Here is a 22862-nt window from a genome sequence, read left to right on the forward strand (position 1 = left end):
AGACTTTTGCTCTTGTGATACTTCCCTATCGACCTACGAGAAGGTCTCTCGTTTCTGTTCCAGCTCTCCCACCCTTTCCTACCCTATGTTCGAACCGACTTCTCTTAACAGCGTCGGCCACTCATCTACCCCGCTTGCCGAGCTCCAGTAAACAAAGCGAAGATCAGTGACAGCTATCGATCAAACCTCAAGCTATCCAACTTCTACAGTTCGGGAACCAAGAATCTATCCACGCCTTTCTCATCCTTGGATGGTCCCAACCTCTTGACTGTCGGAGGAGAAGCCTCCAGTGAACTCCAGCTGTCGATTGCAGGCACGAGGTCGACAATCGAGCCATGTCGCCCTCACCGCAACTCTCCCCTCCAGGGAGCAGCACCTATGATTCAAACACCATGCATGTGGGCGATGGGACGTGGGATGCGGGAAGAGATAACTTTCTCCTGCCCAACCTTATGGGACTGAATTTTGCGACGATGAGATACAATGGTGAGAAGAAAATGTTCCGTGGTTCTGCATTGACGTGGTCAACTGACGAGGTCGAAAATAAGGAATGGGAAATCGCTTCTTCTCCCTGACTGGCTACCATAGTCTGGTCGAAGCGCACGGCATCATCGCCGCCATCACATTCCTTGGAATTGTCCCCCTAGCGATCTTCCTGATGCGATTCTACGGCCGTCAACCTCGACTTGCCCTCCGAATGCACATATGGCTGCAAATCCTCACTCTCCTCTTGAGCACGGTGGTTATCATCCTAGGCTTTCAGGCTGTTGGCCCGAATAGAAGCTTGACCAATCCCCATCATGGGATCGGTGTCGCAATATACGTCTTGATCTGGGTCCAAGTGTTGGGAGGCTGTATGGTGCACCGGAGAGAAAAGGGGAGAAAACACGCACACATTCCTCTCCGTGTCATGCTCCATCATTGGCTAGGCCGTGCTATTGCTTTACTCGGGATCGTCCAGGTTCCGCTTGGCCTGACCCTCTATGGATCGCCTGCCTATTTGTTTGTTCTTTTTTCACTATGGGGCTTTTTCATTCTTTCCTTGTATTTCATCCTGCAGTATCTGGCTGAGCGACGAAGAGGTCGCTATGGACCCGCCGGCGGTAGCGGTCACCATGTCGATGTTGTTGAGGACGTGGATGACCGCAGACACACTGGGCTGGGGAAACTGGCACTGGCGGGAGCTGCTGGTGCGGGTCTCGCAGCCTTGTTTAGGAGACGGTCTTCGAGGAGAGACGATTCGCCTCATCGTGTGCATGGATCTGGAACCGAGGTGACTGGAAGTGGATCATCTTATTACTACGATGACGACAAGCTGTCTGATCGGCCTCGTCACGGCATCGGACACCGCCTGTTACAGGTCGCAGCTATTGGAGGGGCCGTTGCCGCAGTCAAGAAGTTGATGGGCCGCAGAGACCGCGACGACGACTCGGATGCTGGCCCCTACAGACCACCTCTCGGTGGCAATCAGTCTGTGACGACAGACTCGATGTCTCGAATCGAAGAAGGCAGACCACCCTCCATCCGTCCAGTAACACCAACCGGTGTCAGTCCGGGCCACATTCGACCGACCCATCCTCTCGCCCAAACCCCAATGACACCAGGCTCAAATGGACGGCGACCATCAGAGTCGTTGTACTCGTACGATTCATATATGTCAGGATCCCCATCGCGACGCGATCGGAGATCGCATGGATTCCGAGATGCCGTGGTTGCGGGAGGGACTGTGTTCGCCATCCGACAACTGTTCAAAAACCGCAGGCAACGCAAAGAAGATCTCCGCGCAGAACAACTGAGGAAGGAGAGGATAGACCGGGAGCGAAGAGCACGCATGGACGCGGCTCACGGATATACTGGTGATGGATACGCGCCCCCCAGACGAGCTCGCCACGGCAGGATGGGCAGCCAGACTGCTTCAGACATATCGACCGACTTAGGACCGCCTGGAATGAGCGGGGCCATCCCCCCAGCAGTGGGAGCAGGCGTTGGAGCCGCGGCAGCAAGCGCTCTTGCGGACAGAGATCGGATCAGACCAATCGGCCAGGATCCTCCCATCGCACAGCCAATTCCGCCTCCTTCTGTTTATCCTGTGCCTGGCCCCGGCCAAGCAGAAATACCCCCTATTCCACCACCTCACCTCGAGTCATCGGGCAGCGAACTTTACACCACTGGATCCGGCCGACAACGGCATCGACATCATCTCCGCGACGAAGCTGCCGCTGGGCTGGCAGGGGCAGCCCTGGGAGCCGCTGCAGCGGAGGACTCTCACCGTCGGCGAAGACAAGGCAGCCGTAACAACAACACGGACAGCATGGAATCCCCACCTGTCAGTGTCAAGATAAACATGCACAACGATGGTCGCCAAGTGACCCTTCGACGATTGACCGAGGAAGAGGCCGCGGCACAGCGTGAAGCGCGCAGGAGAGAACGCCAGGCCTCTGCGGCGGCGAGGAGGTCAAGGAGAGGCTCAAGTTTCAGCGGGAGTGACAGTGAGGCTATGGGGGCAACTAGTGCTGATCGACGGTGGAGACGCACTGAAGCTCTGGAAGCCGAACAGGCTGCTCAGAATGAAGCTGCTGCCCAAGCTGCTGCCATGCCACACCCGGCCACAGCCGTGACTCCTCAACCACCAACGTCTGTTGCCGGGCTCAGCCCTGCTCCGACGATTCCATATCCTGCTCCACCCGATCCGCACAACGTGCAAACCGGCGCTCCGCAGGCATACCAAGTGCCTCTTCCGCCTCCGCCACCTATTCCTGGATCGGCTAGCAACCTGGGGTATCCAGGTGGAAGTGGTATCACTTCGCCTGGGACGGAGACAAGTGGAGCGACAGAATATGCTAATAATAGGAGAAGGAGGCGGGCAGAACGGGCTCAGGCGAGGTTAGCCAGGGAAGGGAGAACTGGAGGGACCGTGGAGTTTACCTGATGAGGTCTCAGCTGGGTCTGAGGCGCGACGAAGCTTTGGAAAGACATGTATATGGGGGCTGATATGAGAAATGACTGGGGCATTTTCACAGCCTTGTGAGCATTTGGTGTATTCAACTGCACAGAGCGATCTGTGATGTTTGGTCTATGCAAAACCTTTCTGGCATACTTTCCAGCGCTACTGTATATCATAGACTTGGAAAGGATGTCTGACGAGAATGACGAAATGAGAATGCTTGCTTGGACAGTTGTTGGTGAGTCGAGATCGTCCAATTGTAGAGTGCCCGTTTGGGACGGAGATGAACGACTGGGAGGATGACGAAGACATTTCACATCAACATGGAAGTGCCTGGCACACACGCGCATATACACAAAAGTAATCTCGTTACAATTTGAATGATCCCAGCCATCAGGGAAAGTCTTGCTGGCGAGCATATCTACTGTAATTTCTTCTTGGCCACGAACATGGACATGGACATGAATTGACAGATAGTGGGATGGGATGGGATGGGATGCATACTTGTCAACGTCGATCGAGTTCACGGCTAGCATAGCACAGTATAGCCGTCCGTAGACTCTACCGGGTCCTCCTCCAGGAGATTGAAGAATGTCTTACCTGCCTTGCTGACTGACTGGCCACGAGACTGACGGTAGACGATGGATGGCCAGGCTAGGTCAGGCCAGCTTGAGCGTTCCATCGCCGCCCGCGACTGACTGACTGACTGACTGACGAAGATGGCACGCTTAAACAACCCTGAGTATGCATTCATCAATCTCACGACGCTCGAGAATGCGATAATGGGCATTTTGTGGAAGGGGAGAGGGTAGGAGAGCCATGGCATGGAGTGTGAGTCTAGCCTTCACTCCCTGGATTGCCTCTGTCCAGCCGTCACCACGCCGCATATGTATTTGGCTGTTTGAGGAATTGAATGATGGTCCGGGAGAGCTACTACAAACGATTGAGTCATTCACCACCGTCAGAGGGCTGGCTCTTCGGCATACACCGGTGGTCCTGGGCATGTTCTGCTCGATTGGACGAGTGGACGAACGGATGGTGGTTCGGACACAGTAGCAGACACGATGAGGACACTGGAGGCGAGGCAGCGATTCCGCATGTCAACAATGCTACCAGATACCAACCTATAGCAAAAGATATTGTCCAGTTTGGGGCGCCGAGTTTTGCTATGGAGGGAGGGATGGAGGGGATCAGGAATCCGAAGGACTGACTGTACTCGGCAGAGGCACTTGGATTGAAAACTTGTGGCAGGCTGGGTGGTGGTGGTGGTGGTGGAAGGGTTGTTTTTTCCTTGTGAAAGTTTTGGTCAATACTTGGAACTATTTGTCACTGCAGACACTTTTTACTCCGTCAATGGAATCTGATTACCGGCGTCACCCTGCCGGATACGCTTTCCCTTGACCTCGCTAGCATCAGACCCCAACAGTCTCGGAATCGGGTAAACGGTCCATGCCACCATGCCTTTTTATCGAGCAAGAGATATAATGTCCTCTAAATAGATAGGCCGATTCTGGGGATCACGTCGCGGCGATCGATCGAGCATCGCCGACCCATTCACCACTACTCCGAATCTAGTTCTAGTCAGGCAAATGACAAGCAAGACTGGCTCGATTCTCTCTAACATCTCTTTCCGACCGATTAAAAGTTCAACGAGAGATGGGTATCGAGCATTACCGCGTATCGGAAACAGATACACTAGGTATCTGCCTCCCTACCTGCCGACCGACCAACCTATCCAAAGCTAGATTTCAGCAGGGGTCGGAGTGTACCCCTGTGCCATGCCTTCCCGCCTGAGATCACCACCCTCGTCGAACCAAGCATTGCACGAATTATTGCCACTCGCTTTCGGTCCATCTCTCCGGCCGTCCGCCTTGGTGATGTTCCAAGATTCAGAGAAAGAGAAGGGGCCCAGATCAAGTGCAATCAGGCGTGTGACCCGCTCTCGCTGATGCCACAGGCGGTCAGAGTGGGGGATGGCGCTGGTCAACTTCCTTGTGTAACACACCATAAACAAGCGCTGGGAGGTCCGGGGGGGGCCAGCCACATCAGCTCAGGTATGTCCACAGCGGTCTTTGTCGAACGCGTCACGCCTCAGTTGCATGCTGCATGCATGCTGCACACACGACGCTGAAACTCCAGATTTCGCCATGGTCAGAAGAAGCAAGTAAAGGCACTTGAGTTAGGTTTTGGGGCAATCAGGCAAGTCATCGAAGCTCTAACTAGCAACAAAAACGGACCACGATCACCGCTCCCCTCCTGGAACAGAGTTTCAAAACGCTCCCTTTCTCTGCGTTGTTCCCCTCCCCGTCGTTCCGAAGGGCGGAAGCGCAAACGCGCCTGCGTCTGATTCGATGGCGAAAGAGTGGCACACCATGCCTCGATGTCAAACTCCCCGACGGTGGTTGGCCCAGAGAAGAGGGCCTAAGCCAATCCACACTTCATTCCCATTTCCACTTCCATGGCCTCTCTAAACTTAACTCATCTCCTCTCATGCACTCATGCCTTCATTCATGCAGTTCATTCTCATGTACCATCTCTGTCTCTCGCTTCATCTTGCTTCTCACGATACGGTGCGATGTGAGGCCCCCCCACGGTCCCCCCCCGGCGGGGGAGTCGAGAAAGCAATGACAAATGCAATCTTCCTGTCCCTGTTAGCCCCATGGCTTTCATGCATAACCTTGACGAGAGAGCCGGATCGACTAAGATGAGACTTATCCGTTTTGAATGAGGGACGGCCTCGGTGAGACCAATTTGCGTCTGCGACTGCTACTCAGCCTGACGACACTCTTTCCCAACCCCCCCAGTTTTCTCGCTGTGTAAGAGTGTCGTTGTCACGATCTAGGTCTCTCTGTCCTTTTGCTCCATCCACTCCAACCCGAGCAAGATTCCCCCCAAGCTCAAATTGCGGTGAGGGTGCGGGATGCTGGGTTGGACGGGGAAGAGATGGGAAGGGGAAAGGGGGACGGACACAGGCGTGATAGGTCAAGCAAAGCGAGTATGTCCCTTTGCCGATCCTACTACGAGCTCTACGAGGATACGAGGGCGGGCAATATTGGCGGATACTCTGTCACCCGGTCAGTACAAGTGCCATTGCCAGCGCCAGTGCCAGGCACGCCAGGTTCTCGCCAGGTTCAACTCGGAAGGAGTGCTCGTATCAAGCTTCACAGAGGGCACATGCATGCCTGACTGACACCTGGCTTTACTGGAGGGTTCTAACTTTTTGACTTGCGTTTTCGTTTTCGTTTCCGTTTGTGCTTTTGAATCCAGATTCGGAACCAGGGGCCTGCTCTGCTCTGCCCTGCCCTGCCCTGCCCTGCCCTGCCCTGCCCCGCCCTGGCTAGCTACGATCTGAGCGTTCGCTTGCGGAACCGCGCCTTTGAGCATCGAGCATCGAGTATCGAGCATCTTTACCCCTCACATATGAACCCCAAGCACCAGGCACCACGTCCCGGACACTACGAACCATTGCCAGGGACGTACGTGCCAGGCCAAGGAAAAGGTCTCCGGGGAAAAGCACTCACTCTCTCGACTAACTACGGCATTGCTTCGTAGCGTAGGAACAGAATATCACAAGAATTGGAATGAGTGAGTGAGTGAGTGAGTGAGTGAATGAAAGTAGGCAAAACAAAGCCGATAAACGTGCATATATCAATATCAATATCAATACAGATCTCAGTTAGGTAGGTAGGTAGTCAGTCAGTCAGTTAGTCAATCACTCGGGTAGTGAACCATTCGTCATCTCGTCTCTTTTCATCTCATCTCATTGTCAAGACAGTTTTGGCCTGTGCTGTCCTCATCTGTAGCTACATAGCTAGCTAGATACTCGGCTAACTAGCTATTCTCTCTCTCTCTCTCTCTTCCCCTTCTGTGTGGCTAAATACTATTGCCATGGCGTGAGCACTGTGGAAAAACCACAAACATAAAATCACTAAAATCGGGGAAAGACCGGGAGGGTGACAAGCAGCAGTGCCTGATGAGAAAGACCCACATCGCCCCAAAGATGGCGTCAGACGGAGCGGAGTGGTTGAGCTCTTATTGTCCTCGGTATCGTTGAAAAAGGATAAACCGTACATAAACCACAATCAAGTCAAGGATTCGGAACACATGCCTCCTTTCTGTGTAGGTGGGCGAGTGCCACAGATCAGATGCCAATGGCAATATAACCTTTGGGGGGGGGGGTTTTGGGGATAAACACTTTTCCTTCTCTCTGCGCTTTCTTCCATCCTGTTGCTCTCATACGCGGGCCCATTCAGGCACAAACTCATATCTTCCGTCTCAAGAAATAGCAGATGTAGGGAAACGCGCCATTTGTCAATGTCGCTCCGTCCCAGAGGAAGAACAACGTGGTACGTGGTACCTGGCACGTCTCCTCAGGCAGGTCTGCTTTCGGCCAATGCCAACCAGCAGCTTGCTGGCCACGTCGCCCACTGCCGGCTAGACTGCCAGTTGAAGGGATCCTGTACCACGCAGAGTGTTAGTCGTCAATCCAGAGCACCAATCCAAGAGACGAGTAGATACGTACCGATGTTAGCTGGACCGGGAGGTTGCAGGACTGTCCCGTCAGTGGTGGAAGCCGAGGCACAGCTGGTTGATGTGCGGTGTTCCCAGGTGGGATATAGCCCTCTGATTGAGATGGAAGAGAATAGCTCTGGGCCGTCACTTGGTCGACGGCTCGATTGTCCAACGTAGGAGCCATTCTTGGGCAAGCCATGACGGGGGATGGCCTGGTCGCCGAGTGGGGAACAGAGTAGTTCCCCTCCAGGTTGACATTTGGAGAGGGAGCATAACTGTATCCTGCACCAGAGCCAACCGTGCTGCTGGTGAACATGTCGACTGCGATTGGTGGAGGCCCAGCATCCGCTGGTAGAGTTGCTGCCGTATAACCTAGGCCCGTGTTGTCCCCAGCGTAAGAAGGGTATGGGGCTTCAGTGTATCCCGGACCTTGGCTAATCGGATACCCAGCGGGCATCGCGTCCGCGCTTTCCAGTGCCTGTGCAATAAACGAGGTATTGGCCATGGTATCAGGCTGGACGCGGTCTGCACACTCTGCCCGTGGTAGAGTGCCGTTTGGTGCAATAGATGCGTCCTCATTGACATTCAAGCTCTGAGGTTCTTCGGTACCAACCCAGAGGAATGGAGCCAGTTCAAATGGATGGGACCGACCCCTACTATCAGAGACTGGCGGTGCAACTTCCAAAGGAGAGATTGGTACATTCCCAAGTTGAAGTTGGGGAAGACTCGTTGTGAGCCATGGCATTGATGGCACTAGCCCTATGGAAGTTGGCCACCATGGGTTGACACCATGACTGCAATGACAAGGGGCGCCTGGGTGATGAACAGGTTGCGCTGTGTGGCTTGAGGCGCGTTCCGTAGACCAAGTGCCACGGGAGTTACCTGGTCTGAAAGGAGCTTGATCGTAGGACGCATCTGGAATATGAGGCTCTATGAAGCTGTAGTTCCTCTCTGTCAGTGGCATGTGTCGAACGACGTTGACAGAACCTACTTGGGGGGTTTAGAATAGACATAGGAAGGAGGCTGCGAATAAGCCGAAGACGGAGGCATCGGAGCCAGATTCCAGTGAACTTGCTTCTTGGTTTTGTCAGACCTTCGTTTCGTCTCCTGTTGAGCTTCGGTGTCAGTGTCCTCGCGCTCTCTTTTCTTTCCCGACGTTTGACCTCCGAGGTATTCCGAAGACTGGATGGCAGGCGCTGCCATTAGTGACGTGGAAGAGGGCGGAAGCAACCAGTAGCGGAAGCCTCAGCACGGAAAAGCATAGGGAAAGGAGTCAGCACGGGACGGGGGCACACCAAGGTTTATAACAGCGTCGAAATGGTCGTCGTTCATTTCAGGTTCGATCCACTCGAGCACAACCTGCCCGGAGAATTCGATCTCGACATGAAGACTGACCCGAAATTCATCTCAAGCTGTATAGCATTTTAGCCCGGATGCAGCTCTGATTTGTTGACGAGCAAAGGCGAACGTCTAGAATGGACCTGCCATTGCTTTACGCCAACCAGGAGTGGGTTGAGCCACGCGATGAGCACAGCTTGACCGTAAAGCAACGAGGAAGTGACAGATAGCGAGTCCAAGAAACATCTCAGGAGGGCGTTCAATAGTCAGACCCCGCCTGACAGGTCTGCCGACGCAATGATTCTGATTGCCAATGTTAGGCTTTGTGGTCGTTGATGGTGGGCAGCAGGCGCTGGCAGAGGGAAACTAGGGAACGGCCTAGTGCGATGGCGGGTCGCTAAAGGGTCAAAGGTATCCGCTTTTCATTCAGAGGCTGAGGCAGAGCATTTAGTGCCAGGTGACAGCCCTGTAATTCTCGGATCGTGGAGGCTGGCAACGGGTGAACCGTCTGCAAGTTGGATCTCGAATGGTGGTGGCTTCTCGTATGGCTTCATTCATTCGTCGAAAGGTCCGCGTCAACTTGGCGTGAGGGGCTGTTGGCAGGCTGCCAGAAGATCCTACCACCAACCGTTTCGTGAGAGCGGGAGCCGTCGACAACAGGGAAAAAGGAGGGGGGTTTGGCAGGAAAGCCAGCGACCCATCCAGTCGACATGGGTTCACGTTCTCAATCCCCGGCCGCTTGACTTCCCCATAGTTTGCAATGTGAGTTTTGATCAGGGCCAAGGGGGACTTTTCGCTCAAGATACGAACGGAGACGACGCTAGATCTTGGGACGAAGCTTTACATGGGTGGTCGACCTTCGCTCGTTGACGCGCGGATGTAACTCGAGCTTCCCCGGAGTACAGACACTTGTAAGAGGTATTGTCTGCCACGCTCGCTGTGATCAGGCTTGGAAGGCTGTAAGATTGGCCCATAGTGTCAAATGTCCTTGGGGCGGGCAACTGAGGGAGTTAGGCGCCGATCATCCAACAATTCAGACTCGTGAAGATGTAGGAAATTTGAAGCTGGCAAAAAAGCACTGGCCAATAACGAGCGGCGTCTGGAGGTCTCCTCCCTGAGACTGATCTCAATGTGACAGGCAATATTCTGGGAGGGGATCTTTGAAGCAGTAGCGTGGAGATCTCGCTTGTTGTTCCCCTAAAGCCATGCCGCATCGGTTGAACTAGAAACTGCTGTGGCGACTTGAATGGGCTTTGCCTCTTCATTCCCAGCACTGTTCCCGTCGTGTGAAGATCTCAAAGAGCGAATTGGGCAAGTCCGGCGTTTGCAGCCGTTATTCCTTTAGTGACCAAGGACGCCTGTCACTTGCCAGATATTGACGGTAAAACTTTAACAGGTTCAGCTAACCGTATCGCTGCACGGGCCATGTCAAAATTTGTGCGGAGAATAATGGTATCAGCGGATGGTCAGAATCCGACGGCTAGGCGTCGATATCCCTTCTTGACATTGGCACTTGCTAGGTGGCAGGTGTTTCGTCCCGTATTGCGTTGACCTTTGGTGTAGGGCAATGGGTGTCGGCTGTTAGGCGGGAAGAGGCGGGAGTCAACCTCAATGCGTATCCAGACACTGCTTCTCTCCTTAGAGCCATGGCTTGTCGAGGGCAATTCTGGTGGACGCGGGTCCACCGTGGCCTGCTATGACCCCGATTGACACCAGCAAGAGTGGAGAGAGAAGAGACGGTGAATCAGGACAGGGTTGCGGCACTCAAATCTCAGGTTCCAGGATGTCGAGAAATAGGTCTGTGCGCAAGCACAGGAGTTCGAACGCCGGCGCTAGCACCTGGTCAGTGGTTTGCCGCCAACAATCAACTCAAGTCTTTCGCCTCGTTGTCCCAAATAAGCCAATGCCGGCGTTTTCTGCCGCACGGAAGTGGGACTGGAGCTCCTGGAGCTCCTGGACCAGCATGCTCATCTGTTAAGCACAACATTTCCGTGCGCAAGACTGGGGTGTCCTGGTCAAGCACAGCTTCTTTCCCCGTCCAAAAAAGGCATGCAGGAGTGGAACATCCCTGGCGTGAAAGGGAAGGCGGCAAACATGAGAGATCTGGTATGTGGACCCGTTGTCTTAGAGAGGCAATACCCTCGTATCCTGAAAAGGAGATTTCCCAATGCGACCAGGGTAGTTTTCCTGAACCACGCTAGCACAAGTTGTCGATCGTTGATGATGAAGGAGGCAGAGGCCGGAGCCATGGGATGTGCACTCAGCGCAGATAGATTAAGTTTTGGCCCCAAGTAGTTCCAAAGTCGTATTCAGCAGGTCGAACCCCAAACCTGGTTGTAGTCATATGCTTTCATCACTAGCAGGAAGTTTGATTCAGCAGCTAGCAACAGGTCCACCCATGCTCAGGTTATTCTCAGCATCACATGGGTTCTTTCTGTCTGAACTTTCCCTCTGACATGGCGGACTCAAGAAAAGGGCTGGGCCCATACATCGTAGAATTGGCATTGGATGTGGGAAAGTCGAGAAAGATCGTCTCTTTGCCAAAGTGATTGGCATCCACCGGCGTTGGTACTCATCTGAAGCTACTCACCAACTGCTATGTTTCCCTATCCAACTTGATACTTGACGTGCAGTCTGTTCTCGTGGACAGCAGCTGCCAAGCTCCTCGAGCGATCCCCGACAGCAACCAGCAAGCCCTGGGCTTTGGATATGTCTTTATCAGTTCATTCTACCACACCGCAAGATGGTGATTGGCGCTTTTGAGCCTGCTGGTTCTCAATGCGAGAGTATGCAACATCCAATTCGGAAGGAATGTAGTAAAGGCCTCGAGGAGACATTGCAGGTTGATTACCTTTTTGCAAGTGTTTCTCACCGTTTCCCTTACCAGTTCTCAAACAAAATCTCCACGCAGCGGATCAAGCCGTCCTTGGACCGCAAGCTCTAAACTTACAACAGTGTATATCAACATCAGATCCGTTTCTCGGCTGCCTACAGGCTTGTGAATCCGGTGATACCTGGTCACATAAGGGGATGAAACTTCGGCTCGGGGAACCATACGAGAGAAGCACCAGACAGAGAATTTGGTTTGGGCACATGGTGCGTCGACTTATCGTGAATGCCACAACCTCCAACTAAAAGAATCCCACGGGTGTGATCATGTGGACTGGCACCACTGGCCGTGACTGAGTAGTACTTCCTGCCTCTTCTGGGTCCTGGACACGTCTGAAAAGACCATCAACGCACGCATCGTCTTCTAGAATCGCCAATCCTGTATATCCCGTGTGGCTCGCACCCTATCGAGCAGGTATGGTAGGAGATACTTGAGAATCCTGACACTGTGGATGCCTGGGGTATTGTACCATCGGTTGAGGGCAGGAAGTGGCAAGCATGGCATGAATTCGTCTCGGTTCGAGCGAGCTGTGATACGGTCCGATCGAGTTGAGAGGCCGTACATCAACAGAAGGCTGAGAGATAGAGATATCAGGGATGTAGTTCAATGCAAAATTCCGACAATCGAGGAAGTTGTGGACATTGACTGGTGTCATCCAAGCGCAGCGCATTCAAGAACACAAGGTACAACGAACAACGAACCGCAGTTTGTCAGCGGCGGCGGCGTTGTTTGGCTTAGTGGCTGCTTGCCGAGCTCCGGAGACCTTTAGGCGAGGCTGGTGGAATTTAGGGGCTGATAGGTGGGCAGGCGCCTGGGTTCTTGGGACACTAGTGGCTCTTGTGCCGACAGAATCCCGACTGGCTGACGGGTGGCTGTGATCCATGGATGCTGGCAGATTCCAGCAGCCACAGGCTGCGGCAAACAACAACCATGGCTTCGTCATTCCCAAATGGCACAAACTTTCCCATTTTCCCATTCTCCCCCTCCCAGCCTCCCACCTCGTCCCCTCTTAAGCATTTCCTTGACTCATCTTGTTTCGACGCTCTCTTCTGCGAACATTTCCTTCTTGTACAGACCTTCTTTGTTGCGCGTCCTTCGTGTGACGTTTCCGGCGGCTTTGAGAGTCAGCCGGTGTTACACCACGCCTTGCGCGCTTCTCGACTGAACTCCGAGAAGTGCCTTTCGTTCAGCCCTCAAACTTGTTTCATTTCAGTTCAGAGAAGCCGCTGATCTCAGTTGAACCCCCTCTCGAGCCGTACCAATTCCTACCGGAAGTTCAGCATGGCGCCGACGACCCCAGCTTTCGAAGATGTCGAGATGAACTTGAGCATCGATGAATCGCAGTCGTACACCGAACCACCGGCTCGCATAGCTGATCGCTTCCACCGCAAGTCATCTGTCCGGCGGAAGTCCTCCGCGAACTCGTCCCGCCGCAGTTCACTGTCGTCGATCCATTCCCATTCCTCCGCGCTGTCTAGTCATGGCGGACCCCGGAGCACCCATATTGCACAACACCTTCGACGAGCATCCATCATTGAGAGTCGGAAAGCGCGCCTGGCCGACCGTGCCGCTCATGCTGAACAGGTCAGGCTCCGAGCCGCCGCTGCGAAGGCGGCGCAAAGGGCATCTTACAGCGAGGAGAAGGCTTTGGCGGCGCAGGCTGCTCGGGAGAAATTGCTCGCTGAAATTGCAGCCCGCTGTGAGGAAGAAGTAAAACGAGCCAAAAAGATCGCCGAGGAGACGAAGGAGAAAAGGGCCGCGGAATTGGCCAGGCTTAAGGAAGAGATGGCGGAGAAGTATGCAGAGGCAGACAGACGCAGGTCGATATACCAACAAGGCACGCGACGATCCCGAACAACGTCGCTCGCGGCCGTCGAGGAGAAAAAGGTCGCTCCGGCAGCATTGAAGCGCTCGAATCGCGTCTATGCTGCAAAAGTCATTCAGCGATCGTGGCGACGTTACCACGCGAGCAAGGTGCTCTCCGACTTTTCGGTTCTGGGACTCGACCTACAGCGAGCCAAGTCGCTCTCTTTCGAGCAATTGACTCAATTCATTTCGGATCAACGAACTACTGCTGCCACGACGTCTATTCTCAGACACCTGGGCGTTCTTGACAATGGCCAAGAAAATTCGGGCGTTGTGCGGGTGTTCCTGAGTGCATACCTTGTCCTAACACATCCCATGCAAGCTTTCAGCCATGGTGGGAGACAGCCTCAGGAGCAAGAGCTCATGACGAAATCCCGTGCGCTGGTCGAGGCCTTTGAGTCTAACATCAAGACCATGACAACTGCGCCGCAGCCGATTTTATCGCAGCCCCAGGTCGAAGCCTTTTCCTTTGCCCTCAACGACTTTACCTCGACTTTTGAGGCGTGGAAAAGTCAGGACTTGGGTGTTCTTGTGGATGTCATGGTCAATTCATTTGTTAATTTGGACTTGATTCTGCAGGCCACCAAAGACGACCATCGTGGCCGCGTTGCTGACGACTATCTTGATGCTGTCCGACAGGAGCAGATCAGGCTACTGGCTCGTCTGAAGCGGCTTGCAGGGCCAGAGGAGGCTTTGTCAAGAGTTCGTACAGCCGTCAGGAAGGCCCGGAAGCAAAGGGCAGCAGAAAGGCGACAGAATGGAGCAGAGCAGGTCCCACGAGCCTCGACGCCTGCTGCGACAGAGTCGAATGTGACAGAAGGAGCGCTGATGACACCTCCTCCAACACCGCGGGCTGATCGACAAGATCAAGTGGCGGGGGTAACGTCTTTCACGGACAGTCTCTCACAGATGATGACTCTACTACCAACCAATCGGGAAATTGCGCACGAAATACTGGTCAGCGGTAGCTTTGAGGTGCAACAGCAACCTTGGACAGACGCCCGTAAGGGCTTGACAGACTCCCTACGAAACAGAATGCGCGCAGATCTTCAGAATGGAGACAGAGAAGCCACGGCGAGGTGGACTCACTCCATGGCAGTCCTCATCCGTGAGAAGCTGATGCTGTTGATCAGCCCACGGCATCCACTTCATAGCAGGATGGACGGCTTTCTGGATCCAGTTTTGATCAGTCAACAGTGCCGAAATGGTATGTTCTCGTATGATTCGTTTTTCAGGACCGTTGCCGGCTTGATCGCACAGATCTGCTCTCCTGGCCGAGACGAAATCGTGAATGCTTTTAGCGGCAATACGACCAGCGACACAGTCGATCGTCTCTTTGAACTCATCAATATTATTGACTTGATGAGCTTGGATCACATCAACTTTCAATTCAGACTGGCCTCTCAGGCGGTGCTTGAACACGGCCACGAGCACGAAATTGCATCATTTGAACGGGATCTCGAGCAAGGTGTCCACACACTCGCAAAAGCCAAGGTCTGGTGGACAAATGCGAGGTCAAATGTGGGATCTCTATCCGCGAGCGCATCTGCGGTATATGCCAGAGGCCTGACTGACCTCGTCTTGCGCAACTCACATCTTAGCTACCGGGACGTTCCCGAGCCGCTACATCTTGACTACATACGCCTGCTCAGATTAAGGGCTCGAGTGTTCCAAATAGTGGCCATTTCCTCAATCCTACTTACCACCAAGATCCGGCTCAGGCGCAACCGGGAGTCTTTGTGGGCAAAAGATGCAGAACGTCTGATGGCATTGGACCTTTCGAAAGTCGATGCCAACAGGATCGTCTCCCTCATTGAATCATCCCACATGATGCCAGAATCAACCAAAGAAGGACTGCTCAACTTCGTTGGGCGAGTTCTACCCACTGCCGCAGCTGCGTCCAAAAACCTCGAGGCAGCAGAGCAAGCACGGCAGGTTGGGGTCAATGGCGGAACAATAGACGAGCCAACTGGGACCACAAGCGCAGATGTGTTCAGCGAACAAATTGCGAGTTTTCTTCTAAAGACACTGCGAGAACATGTCTTTGCTAGGCTCTCGGCTGCTAGCACGGCTGAGAGAGCCCGGAGTACGACGAGTGCAGGGGAAGTTCTGGCACGCGCTGGGATGCCCGAGTTCCTGGAGGAGGTCAACCGACTTGTGGATACCCTCGACAGGGTACGCTTAGTGGACTGGAAGTGCCATGAGAAATGGTACGGCCAGATCGCAAGCGAGACTGCTTGAGAGGGTTGCCTAGAAACCACACGGTGGGGAGTATTTCTGAGTCGATGGGCGCCGGATGCTGTATATCTTTTCAGAAACTGGTTTGTGTATATTACGCCTTTACGAGACCACGGTGCAGAGAGAAGAGGGAGGGAAAGAGGGAAAGAAGAGGCTATATTGCATTTCCATTCACGAGGACGAGGGGGTGGGGGAGGGGGGAGGGAGTTAAGGATCTAGGAACGGGTGATCATCTAGCAAGAAACAAACGAGTCTGTGATACATGTAGAACAATGAACCTTTGCTTTATGTTTTACTCTCTCCGTTCTCTGCGGACACGGGTTCCAGCTGGCCTGAAGAAGTCTCTCATTGTTTTTCCACACAACCGTTTCTTTCGCGGACTTTCCGATACACACAAACGACGAAAGAATCAAGCTTGGACAAGAAGTGAATGGGCCCGTGGGTGAATAACGTCAGTAGGAATATGCCTGGAATACAAGCTCGGGTGTTCCGCACGATCTATAACCCATGGCCCATGTGGGAGGTATATAATGTATGTATTAAGATTGATGGTTGTGGTTAACCGTTCCCCGACACCTCTGTTACGTGCCGACAACTCGTTTGAGCCTTGGTGAAGAAGAAGGAGGCGGAAGCGGTGGCGGCCGCGGCACAGGGTCTCCTAGAAGGTGTGGGATTGATTGTCAAGGAGAGAAATCCGTAGGATAGGTCATGCGTTGCTGTGTTGTTGCAGCAGCAGCGGGAGGAGAGCCAGGTAACTGAGAAGCTCCTTCGATCGGTGGTCCCGTGCTCTTCTTCTGCTTTTCTCCCGTTTTACCTCGATGCGAGAGACACTGTTCCCGCCTCATCGTCTCCATCCGTCCGTTGTATTGCTTGCCCTGACCTGCCCTTTGGTGGAGACAACGAGTTTACTTACTTGTCCGGACAAAAAGAACTCTCTGGTGCCTCTTGCTCTGAATTGTGAGTATGTCTCGCAGACGTCCAAATGCTCGGTTCCGGTCTCGGTCGCGCAGCCATTTCCTCCCCCAGATCCCATCTATCTATCTCTCTTCTCATTTCCGGTTTCCAGGATTTGTTTCCCTCAGTTCAGGAACTTGTTGAACCAGTCCGCGGCCTGCTTTGCGGCGTCGTGGTAGTTCTGCATGTCGACCTCGCGGGCCTTGACGCAGAAGCCGTGGGTAGCGCCCTTGTAGACGCGGAAATCGTAGTGGTAGCCGTCCTGGCCGTCGCCCTTGCTCCCGCCGATGGCCTCGCGGAGCTGGGCCTCGACCTTTGCGGCGACGTCGGCGTTGAACTGGAAGTCCTTCTCGGCGACCGCGGACGCGTAGGGGACCTTGAACGTCTTGACCGCGTCCACGACCATCTGCGGCTCCCCACTGATGTACGACGGGTGTCCGTTGAACTGCGCGTCGATGAGGCGCTCCTGGCCCCCCTGGACGGTGGTCTCGGTGCACAGCTTCGTGGCCGGCCACGCGCCCCAGCAGAAGCCGCAGACGCCGAGCTTCCCTCCCTCGGGGAGCTCGGCGCGCACGTCGCGCGCGAACTTGAGGATGGTCGGGTACGGGTTCTTCGGGTGGCCGCTGTACATGAAGGGGACGATGTAGGGGATGAGGGTGAGCGCGGTGAACACCTTTGGGAGGAAATTGAACACGCTCAACCGGCTGTCCATCAGGTGGTCCATCTTCTCCAGAACGAGCGTGGGCATGCCGCCCTGGTAGACCACGTCCGGGATGTAGACCCGGCAGCCCGTCGAGGCGGCGTACTTGTCCGCCAGGATCTTGTTGTTGACCAGTTTGAGCGAGAAGGCGTCCGGCAGGTAGACGATGGCCGACTTGGACCGCGCGGGGTCGCTGCCGCCGGCCACATACGCCTGGATTCCGTGGACTGTCTCGATCTTGCCCGTGGGCTCCGAGTGGTTGTGGACGGCGCCGCGAAAGCAGTCGGGACAGGACATGATTTGATTCTTGCTTCCTTTTGCCTCCTACACTGTCTCTATTTCAACAAAAGACCCGAGTGTGGAACAGGCGCACTCGGCGGATCTATATGTCTCTCTGTCGTCTCCGGCTCGCTTTAGTCGGATTGGTGCGAAGGGAGGTAGGTATGTATGAGAATGAGGAACGAATTGCTGGATGAAAGCGAAGAAGACCTGCATCATTTAAAAAGGGCTTGATCCGAGGGATTCCTCGTCCAATGGCTTTATACCCGTGAACGAGCGGCCGAGTCAAACAGCTACCAATATGTGTGGATGATTGGCCGCATGCAGGGACGACATCTGGGTTTCGCACATGCGGTGATAAGCTCCTTAGCTTCTTTCCCCCTCCCACCCACCTCCTCCATTGGATAGCGTGGTCCGAGTCTGTAGCCGAATGACTAGTTCCGACTAATTGCGTGGTAAGGGCAGGGCACAGGGCGACTGTGGATTCAAGTGAAGTTCGGCCGAGTCCGATTCGGAAGCAGACAAGGCCGTGTTTGCGAACGGTGTTGGGCCGGCAGGTAGGGAGGGGAGGACAGGTAGGCTTTCTGTCTCGCACACTTATTATGATATACCGTAGCTAGACACGGCAGACAATCAATTGTTCTGAGGCATCATTTACATGCGTCCTGGGGTACAGCATGGTAATGGTAGAATATGGGGAACGCATGCTGCGATACTCCGTTGCTATCCAGTGCCGGAACCCGGCTGGGCGGGTACAGCCCAGAAATGCTTCCCCCTTGGCCTCCGCTCGAGATGGTGAATAATCTAGACGCTGCTCCTCGGTGGCGTCATCAATCCATACGATCGTTACAGCGCTTCAAGCGAGGATGTCGGCTCCGGGTCCCTTACCTGTGCCACGACGACAATGTGTCATCTAACAACCAGCATTGATCCTGCGAAACTCCGTATCCTGATCCGCCCCCGGGTCTGGTGGTGGTTAATGAACTTTTGCGAGAACGCGGACCCGGAGTCTGATAATGTCCTTCCGGGTCCTAGTCTGTGGACCTGATGGTGGCTTGATAATACTTGGGTATTCATCCTGGATCTAGGGTAGCAACCTCTGACGCAGTCGCGGATTTCACAAGGCTCATCCTTCGCTTTGAGCGGTGTAATGATCGTAGGGATCTGCATCAAGCCTCGCGAGGGGGACTCGGTAGACAATCCTTGAGATATTGTCGTGAGACACCCAGGCGTGAAAGAGAGAAACAAAGATGTGAACAAATGAATCTGTTCCTCCTGGGACGGACCATGTCTCATACACTTAAACAGTACACCATGAGCCACTCACAAAGAGGGTCTGTTACACTTACGATGGGTTTGTCGCATACCGATCACGGTGTGCCCCCGCAAGTAAATTGTTGTGGCTCAACTACGGGACGGAGAATCTTTGATGCGCATCTCGACCCGCTCTGCCGCTTTACTCCCCTCCACATTCCGCCAAGCCGACATGACAAAGTACCAGCAAGAGTTTGGAATGGTTGACAAAGGCACCCTTTCGACGAGAGAAACCGTTGTCAGAGCGAGAGACGAAGAAGGTCATCTGAGAGGACACGGAGGAAGGATCCAGGGAAAAAAAGGAAGGAAAAACCAATTGTTACGACGATACCTTGATCAATCCGGCCGGTGACGTGATCTGACCATGGTAAAAGTCCTTCTCCTCCTCTTGCCCTCCTACTTATCATCACCGCATGGAAAAGAATGACACAGAAAAGACTGACTGGGGAGCCGAATGTGCTTGTGAGCAAAATAGGGTGAAAAAGAGCGAGAGCGGGCTCCAGAGGCAGGAGAAGAGCACCACCAGCAGCCTCACGCCGAGTACTCGCACTTCACCGACGTGGGGACCAAGTCCGCAGCGTACGCGCAGCTGCTGGCGGCGCTCGAGGCCCTGGTCGAGTCACAGCGCAACTGGGTGTGCAACCTGGCCAACGCGGCGTCGCTGCTCTGGCACATGTACCGCGCCCTGCCCGCGACCGTCTCCCCGCAGGCCCGCGCCGTCAACTGGACCGGCTTCTACGTCCTCGACCCGACAAGCAACCCGCCCACGCAGCTGATCCTGGGCCCCTTCATGGGCAAGGTCGCCTGCCAGACCATCGTCCTGGGCAAGGGCGTGTGCGGGACCGCCGCCTCGGCCGGGAAGAGTGTCGTCGTGCCCGACGTCGAGGCCTTTCCCGGCCACATTGCCTGCGATGGCGAGACCAAGAGCGAGATTGTGGTCCCGATCCACGCGGGTGCGAAGGTGAGTCTCTCTCCCTCTCCTCCTATGCTGTTTACCATCATCATCACCATCATAGTCACCATCACAATCACTTCTATCGTTACACGTTACAACTGGGCTTTTCCCCATTCACTTACCTCTCTCTCGCCCTCCCTGTCTTGCGACCTGCCGAGTTGAATAGCCGATTAATCGCCCGTCTACATAGGTCGTTGGCGTCATCGACATCGACTGTGCGGAGCTCAACGGCTTCGACGAGCAAGACCGGGAAGGCCTCGAGAAAGTAGCAGCTCTCTTGGGAGCGTCTTGCGACTGGTGAGCCCCTGGTAGCCCAGGGGAAAGATCCCTGTCCAAAAGAAAGGCAGACCAAGGTCAAAGAGAAATAGTACGTCCGAGGGAGGGCTCATTGGCTTCCTCCGCATCTCAACTCTGTTTGGTTTGTGGTTTTCTCTCCTTTTCCGTACCAAAGTTTCGTTTGTGGGTATCTTGACATCGAGCAACACTCCTATCTCTATCCTCCTTTCCATGGCATTCAGCGAACGGCAATATGCTCAATCCGAGTTTCCTTAAGACCCTGTCGCTCACATCAACAGAGGCACATCTCGAAGCAGATTCCCTCATTTTGCCACCTTGTAAATCATAGCTCCGTCAACAAGGCATTCGTAATTCATCCTGACCACCTCCGTATTCTCGTTGAGAAACACACTTTCCGTAACCAGCACCATGGCATCCCTATCCGTTTCACGACTGAATTTTCATGTTTGCACCATCCGTAAAATTGGCACCCGCTCTTGAGCTCTTGATGATCCTTGACACCTGCTCCTCAAGCTCGTCCCAGTCATCCGTAGAGACCTTGGTCATGTGCGTGTTGAAGTATTTCTGAATCTCCATCAGCTTCTGCCAGTCGTCTCGGCTGCTGACGAACGTCACAGCCACGCCCACGCGTCCAAATCGACCAGTTCGACCGATACGGTGAAGATATGTTTGAGGATCTGCGACGTATCGGCCGCCACCGACAAATCTGTCCGGCACATCGTAGTTGACAACCATCGACACGGACTGCACGTCAATCCCACGGGCGAGGACGTTGGTCGTGATGAGGACCTTGGCATGACCCATGCGGAATGAGTCTATGATGACGTCGCGCTGCGCTCCTTCAATTCCTCCAGTTAGAGATACCACTTTGTGGCCTTCAGCAGACATTCGTCGTTCAATGTTGTGTGCCGTTTCTCGCGTCTAGATCCTGCGTGAGCCGCCCGAAACAGTTATCTTGAAGGGAATGGCTTACCTTGACAAAGATAATGGACGAGCCGATCGTCATGAGACCGTAGAATTTAACTAAGACCTCATACTTGGCCTCGTCGCTGTCACAATCTAGGTAGATCTGCTTGATACCTTCGACTGTCAAATCCTTGTGTTGGAGAGTTAACTGATTTGCGCCTGGAGCAAAGGTTTCGGCATATAGGACGACATTTTCCGGGAATGTGGCAGAGAATAAAACGATTTGGATGTTTTTCGGGAGCATCCTATAAGCTGGTTAATGTGAAGGCAACCACTTCTGAGCAATGCCGCTACTCACGACTTGACCCGGATGCACTGGTCACCGAGACCTTGTTGATCCAGCATGTTGTCTGCTTCATCGAGCACCAAGACTTTGACGGACCTGACGTCCATGGATCGCTTGCGAATCATGTCCATGACCGTGCCGGGAGTTCCAACAATCACCGACGCTTCGATTTTCCGCGAGCGGCTTGCAGCATCTTGAGGAATGGCAGCAGCCACAATCAGACCATCCACGAAAGAGCCCATAACCTTCACAACGCCTTCGATCTGACGAGCGAGCTCTCTGCTGGGAGCCAAAACGAGTGCCTGTGGGGTCTTGCGCATTTGATCACTGCTAAGATCGAGACGATGTAGGATATTCAACACAAACGCGGCGGTCTTGCCAGTACCAGACTGAGATTGACCGATCAAATTCTGAGGAGGATTCATCAGGAGGAGAGGAAGAGTCTTCTCTTGGACTTTTGATGGTTTTCGAAAGTTCATGCTCACAACGCCTTTGAGGATGTTTTCGTTGCTGGTGAGGTCAGCAGAGTGATAGAGACATCTTGAAGAGGACAACTCACAGCCCAAGTTGCTCAAACGAAGTGGCCGAGTAGAGGGGGTTATTGGGGTCGGCCTGCATGTCTGCCAATTTGACCTCTACTTCGAAGTCGGGCTCCTCCAGCTGCGATCCGCCGAAAGGCTCTGTAGCTCCATCGACTTGTCCGTTGTTCTGCGGTACTGACTCCGGCTCTTTCTCTGCCACGTTTGCGACCGGTGGTGGATTCTCGGTTGCAGGAGAGGCAACTTCATCTGCCCATGAGGTAGACTCTGGCTTGGAGATGCGATCTTCCAAAGAGCCGCTTCCGGACGGTGTTTCGGACATGATGAGGGGTTCAGAGAGACGAGCGCTTTCTGCCGATGTGAGGTCTTCGATATAGCGACGATCGCCTGGGGGTGGAAAAGGCCGACTCGATCGAGAGCAGGTAGGCAAAGTCAGGCGGAAGTGAACGAAGAAGTCGCTGGCTAAAGAATACAAAAGAAAATCGTGCTGCCTTTGATTCACTTCTGTAAATCTCGAGCAGTCTAGGTAGTAATAGTGAATAAAGGTCCGGCAGATGAACAGGGTGCTGTGAATCTACGAAATATTCAGGCTGCTGTCGATGGAATGGAAAATTGGTGACCAGGGAACGAAATCCCACTAAAACTGTGGCGTAATTGGACAGGCATGACAGGGCACTTGTGGCGCGTGTGGGTGGCAGGTGCGGGGTTCAGAGCTGGGCGTTTTAGCGCCTAACCAGCCCGTACGAGCACGACGAGGTACCTGAAGCCAAAACCCTTGGGGGCC

The 22862-nt window shown here is 54.0% G+C and overlaps 7 protein-coding genes across 7 annotated transcripts; 3 read left to right on the plus strand and 4 right to left on the minus strand.

Moving 5' to 3' along the window:
* Nucleotides 1–335: 335 nt before the first annotated feature.
* Nucleotides 336–2929, plus strand: AYO21_04482 (hypothetical protein; the record flags this gene model as incomplete). The annotated part of the gene is made up of 2 exons (XM_022654455.1): nt 336–486; nt 549–2929. The coding sequence occupies 2 exons, from the start codon at nt 336–338 to the stop codon at nt 2927–2929; spliced, it is 2532 nt and encodes an 843-aa protein (XP_022513271.1).
* A 4385-nt stretch (nt 2930–7314) lies between these two features.
* Nucleotides 7315–7961, minus strand: AYO21_04483 (hypothetical protein; the record flags this gene model as incomplete). Its single annotated transcript, XM_022654456.1, has 2 exons — nt 7315–7401; nt 7467–7961. The coding sequence occupies 2 exons, from the start codon at nt 7959–7961 to the stop codon at nt 7315–7317; spliced, it is 582 nt and encodes a 193-aa protein (XP_022513272.1).
* A 254-nt stretch (nt 7962–8215) lies between these two features.
* AYO21_04484 (hypothetical protein) lies at nt 8216–8659 on the minus strand (the record flags this gene model as incomplete). The annotated part of the gene is made up of 2 exons (XM_022654457.1): nt 8216–8384; nt 8448–8659. 2 exons carry the CDS (start codon nt 8657–8659, stop codon nt 8216–8218), a joined length of 381 nt encoding a protein of 126 aa, XP_022513273.1.
* A 4306-nt stretch (nt 8660–12965) lies between these two features.
* On the plus strand, nt 12966–15791 carry AYO21_04485 (hypothetical protein; the record flags this gene model as incomplete). The annotated part of the gene is made up of 1 exon (XM_022654458.1): nt 12966–15791. One exon carries the CDS (start codon nt 12966–12968, stop codon nt 15789–15791), a length of 2826 nt encoding a protein of 941 aa, XP_022513274.1.
* A 1075-nt stretch (nt 15792–16866) lies between these two features.
* AYO21_04486 (hypothetical protein) lies at nt 16867–17739 on the minus strand (the record flags this gene model as incomplete). The annotated part of the gene is made up of 1 exon (XM_022654459.1): nt 16867–17739. The coding sequence occupies one exon, from the start codon at nt 17737–17739 to the stop codon at nt 16867–16869; it is 873 nt and encodes a 290-aa protein (XP_022513275.1).
* A 1660-nt stretch (nt 17740–19399) lies between these two features.
* On the plus strand, nt 19400–20291 carry AYO21_04487 (hypothetical protein; the record flags this gene model as incomplete). The annotated part of the gene is made up of 3 exons (XM_022654460.1): nt 19400–19402; nt 19511–19996; nt 20181–20291. The coding sequence occupies 3 exons, from the start codon at nt 19400–19402 to the stop codon at nt 20289–20291; spliced, it is 600 nt and encodes a 199-aa protein (XP_022513276.1).
* A 422-nt stretch (nt 20292–20713) lies between these two features.
* On the minus strand, nt 20714–22400 carry AYO21_04488 (hypothetical protein; the record flags this gene model as incomplete). The annotated part of the gene is made up of 4 exons (XM_022654461.1): nt 20714–21208; nt 21261–21498; nt 21552–22049; nt 22099–22400. 4 exons carry the CDS (start codon nt 22398–22400, stop codon nt 20714–20716), a joined length of 1533 nt encoding a protein of 510 aa, XP_022513277.1.
* Between the last annotated feature and the right edge of the window lie 462 nt (nt 22401–22862).

This window comes from Fonsecaea monophora, assembly GCF_001642475.1.
Source record: "Fonsecaea monophora strain CBS 269.37 chromosome Unknown Scaff25, whole genome shotgun sequence".
Taxonomy (NCBI): domain Eukaryota; kingdom Fungi; phylum Ascomycota; class Eurotiomycetes; order Chaetothyriales; family Herpotrichiellaceae; genus Fonsecaea; species Fonsecaea monophora.